Here is a 13578-nt window from a genome sequence, read left to right as displayed (position 1 = left end):
TCTCAGCATCGAGGCGCTCATTGTTTTGGGTAGCCGCCCTCTTTCTCTCCTTCAGCCTTTGGGCGAAGAAGTCGATCGCCTCACAAATGCGGCATTCGAGATGCTAGGGGGGCGCAGTTTTCCTCACACTTCATATGCCGAACACTTTTTCTGCTTCGCAAATTTTTCTGTATCTTTTCGACTGCCAAGAAACCCGCCTGACCACCGCTGCGAGAATGGCAGACACTTCAAACGCCACGAAGGATATTCCTTCTTCTTTAGTTTTTGAGGCCCTGCACTCGAGGGTGACGGTGGAAACCGTCGAGGGTGATCTGTACAAAGGAACACTGGCAGCTTTTGATGTTTCACGAGGAAACATTGAGCTGGTTGATGTTCGGCACCACGCAAAAGATTCCAGTTTCGGGTTTTACGAGCGGGTTACTGTTCGTGGCTCAAAAATACGAATCATTTTACTGCCTCCAGAGATGAAGGCAGCGCCCTCTCTGCAGTGGCGCCGAGAGTCGGTGCAACAGGAACTCAAGAAGTCGCTGAAGCACGTACCTGCCCTCCGACCAGTCGTGCCCGCCCCACGACCGCTTCGCATCAAGAAGGCACAACCCAAGAACGACAAGAGCAAGCAGCTGCGCAAAAAATTGCGCTGATTAAGGTTCTTCGACTGCTTCTATTTCGGTATTCTCACTGAATCTTTCCAAGTAAGTTCCTGCCTGTAGACTGCTTACCGGTATGTTTGTTGAATGGTATAGGTTTCTTTCTCGGCAGCACGGACATACTGGATTATTGAGGCAGTGAGTTGCTTTTGTTTTTTGTTGTTGCTTTCTCCTCTATCGTGGTAGCGCTGCTGTAGCTACTATTGTCTGGAGGACTTTGTCGCTGTGAATGTCGGGTTGTAAGCCCTGATTCGCCGTTTGTTATCCCGAGTGAGACTTTCGGCTAGATTCCACTGTAAAAAAAAACTGTTCTGTTGAAAAAGCATGAAATTACCACCAGTCCGTTCTGCGCTGTGCGGTCTCTTTCTTTTCGTTCCCCCAAATGTGCTTTCCATGTTATATATATATATATATATATATATATATTCTCGCTCTTACTGGCTGCCTCGCTTTTGCTCTCTTTGTTACCACCCCTTTGTATATCGGCCTGATCACACTTGCAAGTATAGGTGGGTGTGTGTCACTTCTTGTATATCCACCTGACACGCAGCCTTGACACAATCAGTACTCGCTCTTTACCGACAGCAAAAAATGGGTGATATGCTCGCGAAGCCGGAGACTCAGAAATTCTCGACTGTGTTCGAGACGTCACACCTGCGAGTGGGGTGCTGCAGTATGCAGGGGTGGAGAAAGTCTATGGAGGACGCTCATGTAGCGCAGCTGAATCTAAATGGTAACAAGGACCAGGCTTTTTTCGGCGTTTTTGACGGCCATCAATCAGATGAGGCGTCACGCTACTGTAGGGCACACATGCTAGATGAGTTGCTCAAGAATATTGCTATATACAAGGATGACGTCGCGAAGGCGTTTGAGGTTTCTTTCCAAGAAGTCGACAAGCAAATTTGCAAGAAGTTTGTGTCCAGCGGCACCACGGCAAACTGTGTTTATTTGTCCAATCAGCAAATCTTTTGCGCAAACGCTGGTGATAGCCGCGCCGTGCTATATCGCGGTGGCAAGGCTGTTCCCCTCAGTGTAGACCACAAGCCTTCGGTCCCTGCCGAGGAGGCGAGAATCGTTGCTGCTGGGTGCCATGTAGAAAATGGTCGGGTCAACATGACGCTGGCTGTCAGTCGGGCCTTGGGCGATGTCGACTTCAAATCTTGCGCTGCGAAGAGTTGGGTGGATCAGGCCGTCACTGCCTGTCCCGATATCACGGTAACACCGTCACGAAGTGACGATGAGTTCATAGTAATCGGATGCGATGGCATATGGGATGTGCTGTCCAATGAAGAATGCTGCGAACTTGTGAAAACATTGATTCAAAACAATGACATTGACAAGAACGGGCACCCTGTTGCCGTAGACATTAGCCTTGTCTGTGAGCAGGTTCTTGATCGCTGCCTCGCCCAATCGAACTCGGTGAAGGCCGGTACCGACAACATGACTATCATCGTGGTCGAATTCAAGCCGCCATTTTTCAAGTGCTAAATCATATTGTTCTGCTTGGCTGAACACCTTTTTTAACTGTTCGTTGCCTTTGGTGTTTCGCTGTTGTGTCGTTCTGTGCGAAATCGCTAATTACGTTTCCCTGTTTTGATTTCATTGCTTGGCTTGAAGGCTTGAAGATATGAAGCTCTGTTGTTCGTCGACCACTTTATATATACATGTTTTCATGCACCAGCTCAGCACAGCGAGTGCTCTCTATATACTGGCCCTATGTTCTGTGAGTGTGGGCTTTCCCCCTTTCTTGTTCTCATGTTATATCACCGGCTTTTTCCTCCATGGGAGTACAAGTAGAGAGTTGAGTTGATAGGAGGCAGCGCGCATCACCATTTTATCACAACAATGCGATTTGAGACTTTTGCTTCACGTTGCAAGGGATTTGAAGAAAGAGGTCTGTGTATTCCGATTCCTGTTGTCGTTGATGTGCGAGGTTTCGTGTCGTCCGAAATGCTCGCGAGCTGCCGGAGTTTGTAGTAATCAAGCTGTTTTGCTTTACATGAAGTAGCAACTTCCGATCTATGTAGTACTGGTTGTCTGCGGTGATGATTATCTGTGTCTCCTATTCATTCATGAAGACACCAGATGCGCACTTATTCTGGCAACAACCAAGTCGTTGAAATGTATTTTGTTGCGCTTTTTTCGCTTCGCAAGAAAGCGAAAAAAAGAGGCAATGACTCCAAGCAGTAAAAACACGAAAAAATGTTGCTGATGCTGTTCGCCAGGGAACACAGTGCATGACGTGTGCCAACAAAAAAAGTTGACTTACTTCAAATCTCGCGTTTTTGTTTCCTTTTGCTTGCAAGGCACCGCGAAAAGAACCACTCTCAACGTTGCTCCGTCACGGCAAAACAGGAGCATTCACTCTTCCTGACGTGTTCCGCGCAGAAACAAAAATACAGTGGAATGGAGAATATCAAGGAGGAAATTTGCCTGGTGGCAAATATAATTGATCGGCTACTCGCAGCAAATGGAAGCTTGCGCGCGGATGAGCTGGAACCACTTACAAATCGCCTGCGCGTGGCGGCAGGCGAATTGTCTCGCATCGATCAGGAATCACAATCTGGCCCAGTTCTGTCTCCTTTTTCACGGAACATCGACGACGCCGAGGGCATTGGAGGCGGGGGTAGACGAGGCCCCTCCAAGTTGCAGCTATCAAAGTCTCTCACACCTTTGACGGCAACGCGGAAGCAAATACGAGGGTGCCGCACTTTCTCTGCTACATGTAAGAAAATGGGAGATCCAAAGGTTTTCGTGTCTTCCGAGATCTCGCAATCGGTTTGCTGCTCGCTTTACAACCTGCTGGAAGGGACCACGCGTCTGCTTCGTGGTTCACACGGCCATATTTTTGTGAAGCGTGGTGTTGATATGTTTTCGATCGCGAACGTGTCGCGAAAGTTGGCTTTTCCACCTCCACAGGTTCATCATAGATGCCTTGGCAGCGCAGATGCTGAGGTTCTCGGCAGCTCCATTGCGTTGAACCGCAACGTGGACGAAGTTGGGAGAAAGAGCGCCGTTCTAATATTTCCAGTTCACAAACTCCTCCCTGAAGGCGGACCTGGCGAGCCTATCGCAACAATTCACGTGGAGCGAAGGGAGCATGTTTTTTTTCCGTTTAGTGAAAGCGACGAATATACACTCTACTTTGCTTCGCTCTTCTGCGGCGAGCTAATGTCCCGTATTCCGCAGATCAACTTCCTTGAGACATTTTACGACCCGTCAACGCAGCTCATTATTGCGCCGTTTGAGCCGCACTGCCCTGTAGTATTGCCTCCCATAGAGCGTGGCATGGTGCCAATGCGTGGGGAGACGGGAAAGCAGGCATCCGAGAACCCGGAGTATGCGGCACGAGCGGTTTCTCAGCTGTCGCGGAAGATCAGCGCGCGTGCTCCAGAGATTCTAATTCACCGCGAGAGTCGACCGACACACAATACGAAACCGTTTGCTCCTGGTGTGACACATATGCCATCGCTGCTGGAAATCAAAGCTTACGTTGAAAATTTGCAATCGTGCTGGAAGAAAAATATGCTGGACAATGTTGACCTGCTAGAGTTGGACCGCGGTACCCAGCAGGACTTGAAAGTAGCAAGAAGCGAACTGGCTGCCACACGCCGTGAGCTTGCTGCCACAGCCGATAGGCTGCGTCTGTATGAATTGGATGCATGGGACTACAAGCGTGAATATGGCGCCATGAAATCGGAACTAGACGCTTACATGGATAGTCTCGAGCGTCTACACTGAGGTAGAGGTCCCCATTGCTTCACTTGTGCTCCAGCGCACCATCTGTTGGTGCATCGTGAAATTGGACAGCTTTTTACTTTCTTGGAGCCTCCGACATCCTCCGTTGGGAGCGTTGGATTTTATGTATAGCTTTCTGAAAGCTCAGCACAAAATCGCAACCACCGTCTTTGGCTTCAGCAGTTTCCACTTTGCGAGGGGTTTTCATCAAGGCATCACAGCCTCTCCGAGGCGCCTTCTGTCAGGTCGATGACTTCTTGGGGACGACGCACAACTTCGCGACTCGCGCGTGCGCCGATACATATCCTCCCTACTGATCACTTCCGCTAACTTCACGACATCTCTTCTCCCCCCTCTGCCTCTCCCCCTTTCCTGTATGTGAGTATCTTGTGCCTCTTTTTATTAATCTTGCAGCGGTGTACGACTAGGTCGCACAGGTCACACACCCGCGTTGCATATTCCAGTCATTAATTTTGACAAGCGCAGGCATCGCGTGCTGAGTATTTTTTTCGTTCTCGAATTGTCCGCCTCAACGCTATATTTTTGTTGTGTCTGTCTTCATACTCTTACGCTTGCCCAATTTGATTTTTGTACTTTATTTGTTTGGCTCCCTACTCCTTTCTTCGCCTCTGTCGTGCATCTTGACTCTTGTTCTAGAGGTGGTAGAGAGCGAGTTCGACTCTTCCCTGCTTCTTCCACGCGCTTTGTAAAGGTGTGCTCTCTGCCTTGTTCGAGGAGCGCACGCTCATGCTGTCGACAACCTCATCGTCCGTTTCGACACCTGCTACTGAAGCAACTGGCAACTCGCTTGCATCACCCTCGAATGCCTCATTTAGCAGCGCGATGCCGGATACCGCTGATGACCTCTCTGCATCTAGCTCGGGAGAGGAAATCCTCGTAATTCCAGTGCACACCATTGTGGACAAGGTGACCCCTTTGTGCGGTCTCTCTGTCGCCGAACTGCATGCTCTCGTTCTCCGATACGACACAGACGGCGTCGGCGGCCTCACGGAGCCTCAGTGGTCGCTCTTCTGCCACGAGAATCGTCACGCTTTTTCGTCCCTGGGTGAGGAGCTTTTGGATTTCGACCGCTCCGGCGAGTACAGCGTCCTCGTCGTGAAGCACGGGTACGAAGGCACAAGTAATACAAACGCGCCGCGTTCATTCACTAAGGAAGTAATTCGGTTCATCGAGAGTTTCGCTGCCGGCGGCATCGCTGGCGCTGTGAGCAAGACTGTCATCGCGCCTGGTGACCGTGTCAAGATCATTTTCCAGGTGGAACCGACACGTCACTTTAGCCTGCGCGAGGCTGTCTACCTCGGCGTGGAGACAGTGCAAAAGTTTGGCATTACTGGCTTGTGGATCGGCAATGGCGCGACGATGCTCCGTGTCGTTCCATACGCGGCTATCACCTATGCTTCGTTCGACTTCTACCACAGCAAGCTGCGCTTCATGTTCGGTCGCAGCAATCCAGACGGCTCGTCCGACGAGGCGCGGGCGGTGACGCTGCGGTTTATTAGCGGCTCGCTGGCAGGGGCCACTTCGACTACCTGTACCTACCCGCTGGACCTCATGCGTGCCCGATTTGCAGCGCGTAGCAGCTCCGGCAAGCGGCGCTTTCCTAGCTATAGCGCTGCTTTCAAAGAAGCCACATCTAAGCAAGGCTTTCTCTCCCTCTACGGCGGCCTTTTCCCTACGCTTGTGGGCATTGTGCCCTACGCGGGCTGCAGCTTTGCGTGCTTTGAGACGCTTAAGCACTACATTGTAAAAGTGTCTAACCTGAAGTCTGACAAGGACATCCCAACATATCAGCGACTGGTAGCTGGCGGATTTGCAGGCTTGCTCGCGCAGTCGGCGACATACCCGCTGGATATTGTGCGGCGGCGCATGCAGGTCACCCCACGGCGCTACTCGAGTGTCATCGACGCATTACGAACGGTGTATCGGGAGGAAGGGATTCGTCAGGGGCTCTACAAGGGCCTTGCCATGAACTGGATCAAAGGTCCCATTGCCACCGCGACGAGCTTCACTGTGAATGATCTTGTAAAGCGACGCACACGCAACTACTACGAGACGACGGTCGTGTACTCGTCGCGCCACAACATTGTCACGCTGCCGGAGGCATTCCTCTGCGGCGGGGTGGCTGCCGCCACGGCCAAGTTCTTTTCCTTGCCTTTTGACCGGCTCAAAATTCTGTATCAAGTGGGCATGACCGAGAAAACCTCGGCAAAGAAGGGAGCGCAGCTGCTGTACCAAGTCGTCAAGCAGAGTCCGAACATGTGGACGTCGGGCCACGTCACAATGCTGCGCGTGGTACCGTACGGTGCCTTAACGTACTGCTTCTTCGATATGTTTCAGTTATTGGCGGAACGGTTAATGTACTCGCATGTGGCCACACCTTACACCAACTTCGCCGCCGGCGCTGCCGCCGCGTCGCTTGGGACGACGATCGTGTACCCACTCGATCTTCTGCGTACGCGTGTCGCTGTGAACGCCGTTCCCAGCTTTCAGTCATATTTCTGGCTGCTGCGCGCCATGGCTCGACGTCACGGCATCGGTTCACTTTGGAAAGGCTGCTACTTTTCCATGATGGGCGTGGGTGTTCTCGGCGGCATCGGGTTCGCCTTATATGACTACTTGAAGGAGCGATTCGGATGCCATACCTTTTTGCAGTATATGGCTGCTGGCGCGACGTCGGGGCTGGCTGGCTCCGTGATAACGTACCCACTGAACGTCATGAAACGTAATCGCCAGGCGGAGCGTGTCGTGTACGCGCAGTTGGGCACGAGCTCCGTGCAATCGCTGCTCAAAAGCCCTAAAACGGTTGCCTTCCTCTACCGCAAGATGCCCTTCTCTTTCACGGTGAGTAGCCTTACGTTTGGTATCTCGTTCGCAGTGAACGACTGGTGTCGAGATGTGATCGCGGCGACGCGCAACGATATGCTGCGCGAGATGCTGTTCCTTCCATCGTTTGCGGTGTCAAAGTCGATGCTGTCCCGCGGTGACACCGCCTAGAGCCGCTGCCCGCCCCCTGCACGTACGTGGCGAGCCAGGGCGGCCACGGCAGACGACAACAAAGGGTGTGGTGATCTTGTTTTCTACTTTGTTTGATCCTCGCGCGTGTGTCTGCCTCTGCCGCGTCCTTTTATTCTTGTCCCTCACGTGTAGATGTGAATGTCTTTTTTTTTGTTGGCTTAGGAGGAGGTTTCTTTCTGTTTCTTTTTTCTTTTGGATAGGCTTCCTCGCTTGGTCTCTCTTCGCCTCTTCTCCGTTCTCGACGAGTCACGACTTACACCTCCCATTTTAAAGGTTGTGGTTCTGCTCCCTCGCTTGCTTGTCTCCTAGAGTTACTTCTTATCTGGCAACTATCATTCAATCCCCCTTTCCCTCTTACAGACGAAACGCTGCTCTTTGCGATCGGCGTACGGGTTTGCTCGCCCCTTCCTTGGTGTGTGATGGACCTTGCTTGCCCCCTCCTCGCACACGCACACACGCACGAAACAAGAGTGTCTCTTTCCTCATTTTCCTGATGCAGCTGTCAAACATGTTGCAGGGGAGCAATGGCTCTGGGAGAGGTGTCCAGAGAATGGGAGCTCCGAGCGGGATGAGAAAGGTGTGGTGCTCTCGGGAGCCGCTGCAAGGAGGGTGAGGTCGCTGCAGCGGTGAGGCTTTCGTTGTTGCTCCAACTCGCAATGGTGGCAAGGTGGTGGAGGGCTGAGGTAAGGGTCGGGGAGGGGAAGTCACGGCACATGGGCGTTGATTAGGACAGCGGCGCCGTCAAAGCTTCACAGCAACCTCCAAAAAATTCGTAGAAATATGCGCATCAAGGGATGTGAGAGAGCCCGCTGCGCCTCCACTCATTTCTTCGTAATCTGGCTGAAGTGGTCAAACAGCAGCCACACCCACACTTATCTGTTTCTCTCTTTTTTTTTCTCCCTCTCTTCGACGTTCTGATGTCATTTAATGTGCTTTATCGTTTTCCCACTTCCCCTCTCGTTTCTTTCCGCAGTTCAAAGCCCCTCTATAACTTCTTGTTTGCATGTTTCCTTGCCTTTTCTCCCCTTCTCTGTGTACGTGTTACCGTGTGTCTGTGTGTGCGTGCGTGTGTTGGCTTTCTCTTTTTTTTTTTCGAACCATTTTTCCGCTGGCTGATTGTTGTCTTTCCCTTTTTTTTTACTTTTCTGGCTGCAGACTGATACGTTGACGCGTTTGTTCGCTTTCTCCCGCTTCTCTGTGTGTTTGCTTTAGTGTGACTGTGTGGGCGTGACAGAAAAAGGGAATTCGTGGCGCTCCACTACCTCTGCTGTGCTCTACCGAGGGTGTGTATGGTGGGTGAGGGCGGGAGGGGTAGGATGTAGCCTTGTTGCTGACCGCGCTGAAGAGGTAAAGTGCTCGTTTGGTAAGGCCATTCCGTGCACACACCTCAGGAAATAAGATGACTTTGCTAAAAGACACACCGACGCTAACGATATATTATGCCAGCCATTTTCTTATACGTTTGTAGTCTTCCGACATGTGTGCGTGCATGCGTGCGTGTGGGTGCAGCAGTATTTTCGGGAGCTGACTCCTAAAGAAACGGTCAATCTTTTCCGCCATTTCGCTTCGTGCTAGTATGCATGATAACGAACCAAGCGGAGTAGAGGGGAAAGGTGAAAGCAGAAAGCGATACACTTGTGTCCCGTTGTACTCCAAGGGATGGGCAGATTAACGGGAGAACAGTTACAGGCAGTTGTGGGGCCCCGCGCACTCCGCACGGCTTTATTTCTCTTTCCTTTGCTTGTCTCTCCACGGCTTCCTTGCCGGCGACTCCATCTTGGAGTTTGTGGAGGAGACGAACAGAAAGAAGACTCGCGAAACCACTACAAACATCACCGCCGCCAGCACAGCGGCAACGAAAGAACACACGGGCATCATGGTCAAAGCCATGTCAAAAGGTCCCTCTCCCCCCTTTTCTCCTTTTCCTTCCGTTTTTTTTTTCTCTCCAAATGTTTCTCCACCCACATTCTGCGACAGCGGCGTTCGTTTTTTTTTTTAGGTGCGGTGCTTGGACTCCGATGTAACTCCGCTCATCGTCGTCTCTCCCTCCTTTGCAGCAGCATTCATATTCGGTTATACACCCCCTCCTCCTCCCGCAAACCTGGAATGTCGAAAACAAAGGAAAACATGAGTTGAGAAGTACCCGTCTGCTGCTATTGTCTCCGGTGTGTTGGCTCTCCTCTCGGTTTATTTTTCCTCTTGTTTTGCTTTCTTTTCTTGTCTCCTGTTGCTGTGTTGGTCGGCTTTCGTTCTGTTTGTAAAAAAAAAAACAAAAGTGCCGTTAATATGATTTCCTCTGTTGTTTTCCATTTAGATTTCTTCATTTACTGTGTGTGTGTGTCGCCGCGCCGCAGTCTTTGTCTGCGTCTCTCGCCTTCGCGTATCTGTGCGTGCGCGCGTGTGGACCACCACAGCAATGTACATCCCGCTCTTGACTTCCCCTCGTTCAGTTTTGTATGTTTTCTTCCTGTTTGCCACTCTTTTTTCCCTTTCAAATGCGCTTCATTTTCTATTACTGCCTTATTCGCTGTGCTGCTTCTTGGTTGCATATCACTCTCGCTCTTGTTTCTTCGGTGCGTGTGTGTGTTTCAGCGAGGTTTCACTGCTGTCATATGGAGCCGGGTGGCATACGCCGCATTTTAGCAAAGGGAAAGCAAAAGAGTTACAAAAAGATCCGCGTGCTTGCACTGATGCCACGCACGCCCATGATGGCGGCGGCCACATCACGAATCGCACGCCTATAGGAGACGCCTTTGCACCTTCGTTGTCAGCAAAGCACACCCGTCTCGGTGTATGGCGCGCCGAGCGACCGGCCACGGTGAGCTGGCGCGCTTCACTTGCACAGGGATGTAGGGGCTGTAAGAGCTTGTTCAGACTCTTCGACAACTCCTCCTCCCTTCACTACTTCCCTTCTTTTCACTGCCCTCCCTCCTTCACATTTCTTCTCTCTGACGACGTTGCGCCCTAAATCGCTGCGTTTCCATCTCCCACATCACCGGGAAGAAAATTATAACTATACGCTAGCGCTTTCTGAGCTCCTTTTTCGGTGGCGTGCTTCATTTGAGCAACCACCATCGGAAAGCTGAGAGGTGTTCGTTTCGCATCCCCTTCCTCTCCCTAACCTTGCGCTTTTCTGTTTTGTCTCCCTCCCACTCTTTTTGTTCTGTTGTACTCCCGCGCGTCTCCGTTTGTGTTCCTCCCTTTTCTTCCCCTTGCTGGCCTCTTTCGGGCTTCGCTTGGTTGGTGGTGACCCCCTCCCCTCTCTCCTGTGCTATTATCATCTCCGTAATCTTTCGTGTTTTTCTGCCATTTATCCCTCTTTCCTCATCTGCGCATTTTTTGTCTTGCTGTGGAACGGTACTTCTGCTGCTGCTGAGCGTGTTTCTCTTCCTTCCCTTTGTGTGTGTGCGTGTCTGCGCGCGCGTGTACTTTGCGAATCTCCATGACACAGGACGAAGCGCCCGCCGCCAGTTCTAGCGGCAAGGGCAACTGGGAGGCCCTGAAGGAGCAGGGCAATCAGGCGTTCAAGTCGAACGCATTCGCGGAGGCGATTCAGCACTATAGCGCCGCCATCGAGGCCCATCCAGATGAACCGGTGCTCTACTCGAACCGCAGTGCGGCATACTTGAAGAGGGGGCAATACCAGGAAGCCGCTCACGACGCGGAGAAGGCGGTGACAATGGATAGAACATTTGCGAAGGCGTACTCGCGGCTGCACAGCGCCTTGTGTAATCTAGGCTTGTTTGACCGCGCCTCGGAGGCGCTGAAGGCAGGTCTGACGGCCGTGTCGACGTCGCCAAAGGCCACGCCACAGGACGTGAAGCACCTCAGGGAGTTGTTGAATAGTGCGGAGCAGGCCAGCAAAGTTGTGCCGCGCGGGCGGCAGCTGATAGAGACCGGCTGCTTTGCAGAGGCCGGCCGCGCACTCGCCGGCCCGTATCGCGACTTTCCTGGCTCCTCGACACTGGCGTTTCTCTACGCAGAGGCGCACGCGCCTTCGTCGCCGGATGAGGCATCCAGAGTCCTCTCCCCCTTCGCGTACACGCACAGCTCCGACCCTTACTACCTCTATCTACGTGCACTGGTGCTATACTACCGCGGCCAGGAAGGCTTCTCCAGCGCGCAGAATATTTTGCGAGAGACGCTACAGATGGACCCCGACAACACCAAAGCGCGTATCTTGCTCAAGCGCATCCGTGCTGTTGAGTCACACAAGGACGCCGGCAACGTCGCCTTCAAGAACAAGAACGCCAAGGTGGCCGTCGATGAGTACACTCAGGCGGTCGAGTGCGACCCGACCAACGCCCGCATGAATGCTACGCTGCGCAGCAACCGGGCAGCGGCGAAGATGGACTTGAACGACTACAAGGGTGCTCTCCTCGACTGCGACTACGCCATCAGCAACGGCGCCACTTCTGCGAAAATCTACGCTCGCCGCAGCCGCATTCAAGAGCAGCTGGAGAACTTCGATGAGGCGGTGCGGGACATGCAGCAGGCCGCCGAGGAGGATAACCAGTTCGTAGCGGAGCTGCGCCAGCTGAAGGCGCGCGCCAAGCGTGCGAAGCGCAAGGACTACTACAAAATACTCGGTCTTCCTCAACACGAGTCTAACCAGGATGCCATCAAGCGAGCTTACAAGAAAGCGTGTTTGCAGTGGCACCCAGACAAGTGGGCGCACGCAAGCGAAGAAGAGAAGTCGCATGCGGAGACGCAGTTCAAGGAGATCGGTGAGGCCTTTGGCGTCCTGTCTGACCCAAAGAAGAAGCGCATGTACGACTCAGGTCAGATGGACAATGACGTGGAGGGGGCCAACATGCCAAGCGGCTTTGGCGGCGGTGCGAGCCAGGAGGATATTGTCACTGTGATGAACATGATGTTTGGCGGCGGTGGCTTCCAGGCGGGCGGCTTCCCAGGTGCCTTTGGAGGCGCAGGCAATGGTCGCCGTCGCCCCCGCGGCGGTCCGGGCTTCTTTTGAGCGAACCGCGGGGAGGTGCCGAGGCCGATGGGTAGTGGTACCAATACGTTCTTGTTGACGCCGGTGTCGCGTCTTTCCCTCTTTCTCACAGTGTAAGTGTCGCGGACGATCTCTGCGGTGCCGGTGCTTGAAATCGAAAACGTATCAACCAGGATGTCTCTTGCGCGATCTCTCTTTTGCCCTGTTGCTACTGATAGTTAAGAAGGGGGTGGCTCTTTCCTTTTTTGTGTTTGTGGTTTTACAAGTGGTGTGCGTTTAGTGGACTCTGCATGGCTAGCGCGTGTCTATGCCTTTCCGTTTTTCTTTTTTCTATTTCTCACTCTCTCTTGTATCTTAAACGTTTATTAACTTGCGTGGGTTCATTACCTGCTGCCCTGTCCACCTGCCTAACGCGGAGCGTTTCGCACGTTTGATCGTGGACGTTGATGACCGCTGTCGATCAGGCTTGGGGGATGGGAGGGTTTATCCTTCCTGTGCGAGAAAGCCTTTGCTTCAAACTTTTACTCTCTTCGCTACCCCTCCGTTCTCTCGCGCTGTGCGGGTGAGGCCCTCGTTGTCTGCACGCGGCACACGCACCACCGATTTCTCTTTCCTGCTCTCTGTCCGCTCCCCTTTCCTCGTTTTACCTTCGACGCGGTTGTGGAGGACACGAAATGCAGAGGACAGGGGGGGGGCACGCACACGTACACAGCCACACGAGAGCAGCGTATGGGCAGTAGGGCAGCCGGAAACAATCAAAAAGCAAACAAACACGCTAAAGCAACCTTCCATCCCGTGAAGGGCGCGCACGGGTGAACTTCTTTTGTTCTTGAACGGCGTCGAAGCGTGACGGCCTCTGTACTAATTTAGACACCACACAGACGTATATATCTATATATTTGAGTGGGAGAAGGGTCTGCTTGTTTTGTTGTTGGTCTGTTTTCCGTGTGCGGCTGACCTGCACAGTGCATGCAATGTCGTGAGACACAGACCGGCTTTTTCCCCGACTCAGGCGCATGTGTGCGGTGTTGAATGCGTGCGAACCGCTACCACAGTGCCATTGGATGAATGGGGATGTGTGCAGCCGCGACACAACGAAAATGAACCAGCTGTGAGCTTCAATCAAAGCCTCGCGGCTTGCGTCACGCAGCAGATTTACACTGGCTACTCTCTCCGTTTTTGTTTTTGCGTCCGCCTTCTCTT

At 52.5% G+C, this 13578-nt stretch overlaps 5 protein-coding genes across 5 annotated transcripts; all 5 read left to right on the top strand.

Annotated features, from left to right (window-relative positions):
• Nucleotides 1-215: 215 nt before the first annotated feature.
• LDBPK_360570 (small nuclear ribonucleaoprotein, putative) lies at nt 216-641 on the top strand (the record flags this gene model as incomplete). Its single annotated transcript, XM_003865125.1, has 1 exon — nt 216-641. One exon carries the CDS (start codon nt 216-218, stop codon nt 639-641), a length of 426 nt encoding a protein of 141 aa, XP_003865173.1.
• Nucleotides 642-1238: 597 nt separating this feature from the next.
• On the top strand, nt 1239-2135 carry LDBPK_360560 (protein phosphatase 2C-like protein; the record flags this gene model as incomplete). Its single annotated transcript, XM_003865124.1, has 1 exon — nt 1239-2135. The coding sequence occupies one exon, from the start codon at nt 1239-1241 to the stop codon at nt 2133-2135; it is 897 nt and encodes a 298-aa protein (XP_003865172.1).
• A 918-nt stretch (nt 2136-3053) lies between these two features.
• Nucleotides 3054-4388, top strand: LDBPK_360550 (hypothetical protein, conserved; the record flags this gene model as incomplete). Its single annotated transcript, XM_003865123.1, has 1 exon — nt 3054-4388. The coding sequence occupies one exon, from the start codon at nt 3054-3056 to the stop codon at nt 4386-4388; it is 1335 nt and encodes a 444-aa protein (XP_003865171.1).
• Nucleotides 4389-5132: 744 nt separating this feature from the next.
• Nucleotides 5133-7400, top strand: LDBPK_360540 (mitochondrial carrier protein, putative; the record flags this gene model as incomplete). Its single annotated transcript, XM_003865122.1, has 1 exon — nt 5133-7400. The coding sequence occupies one exon, from the start codon at nt 5133-5135 to the stop codon at nt 7398-7400; it is 2268 nt and encodes a 755-aa protein (XP_003865170.1).
• Nucleotides 7401-10863: 3463 nt separating this feature from the next.
• On the top strand, nt 10864-12396 carry LDBPK_360530 (DNAJ domain protein, putative; the record flags this gene model as incomplete). Its single annotated transcript, XM_003865121.1, has 1 exon — nt 10864-12396. One exon carries the CDS (start codon nt 10864-10866, stop codon nt 12394-12396), a length of 1533 nt encoding a protein of 510 aa, XP_003865169.1.
• Nucleotides 12397-13578: the final 1182 nt, after the last annotated feature.

The sequence above is a fragment of the Leishmania donovani genome, chromosome 36, assembly GCF_000227135.1.
Source record: "Leishmania donovani BPK282A1 complete genome, chromosome 36".
NCBI classification, from domain to species: Eukaryota; Euglenozoa; class Kinetoplastea; order Trypanosomatida; family Trypanosomatidae; genus Leishmania; species Leishmania donovani.
Note: the sequence above shows the minus strand (reverse complement) of the source record. Positions and strands in the feature narration are given on the sequence as shown.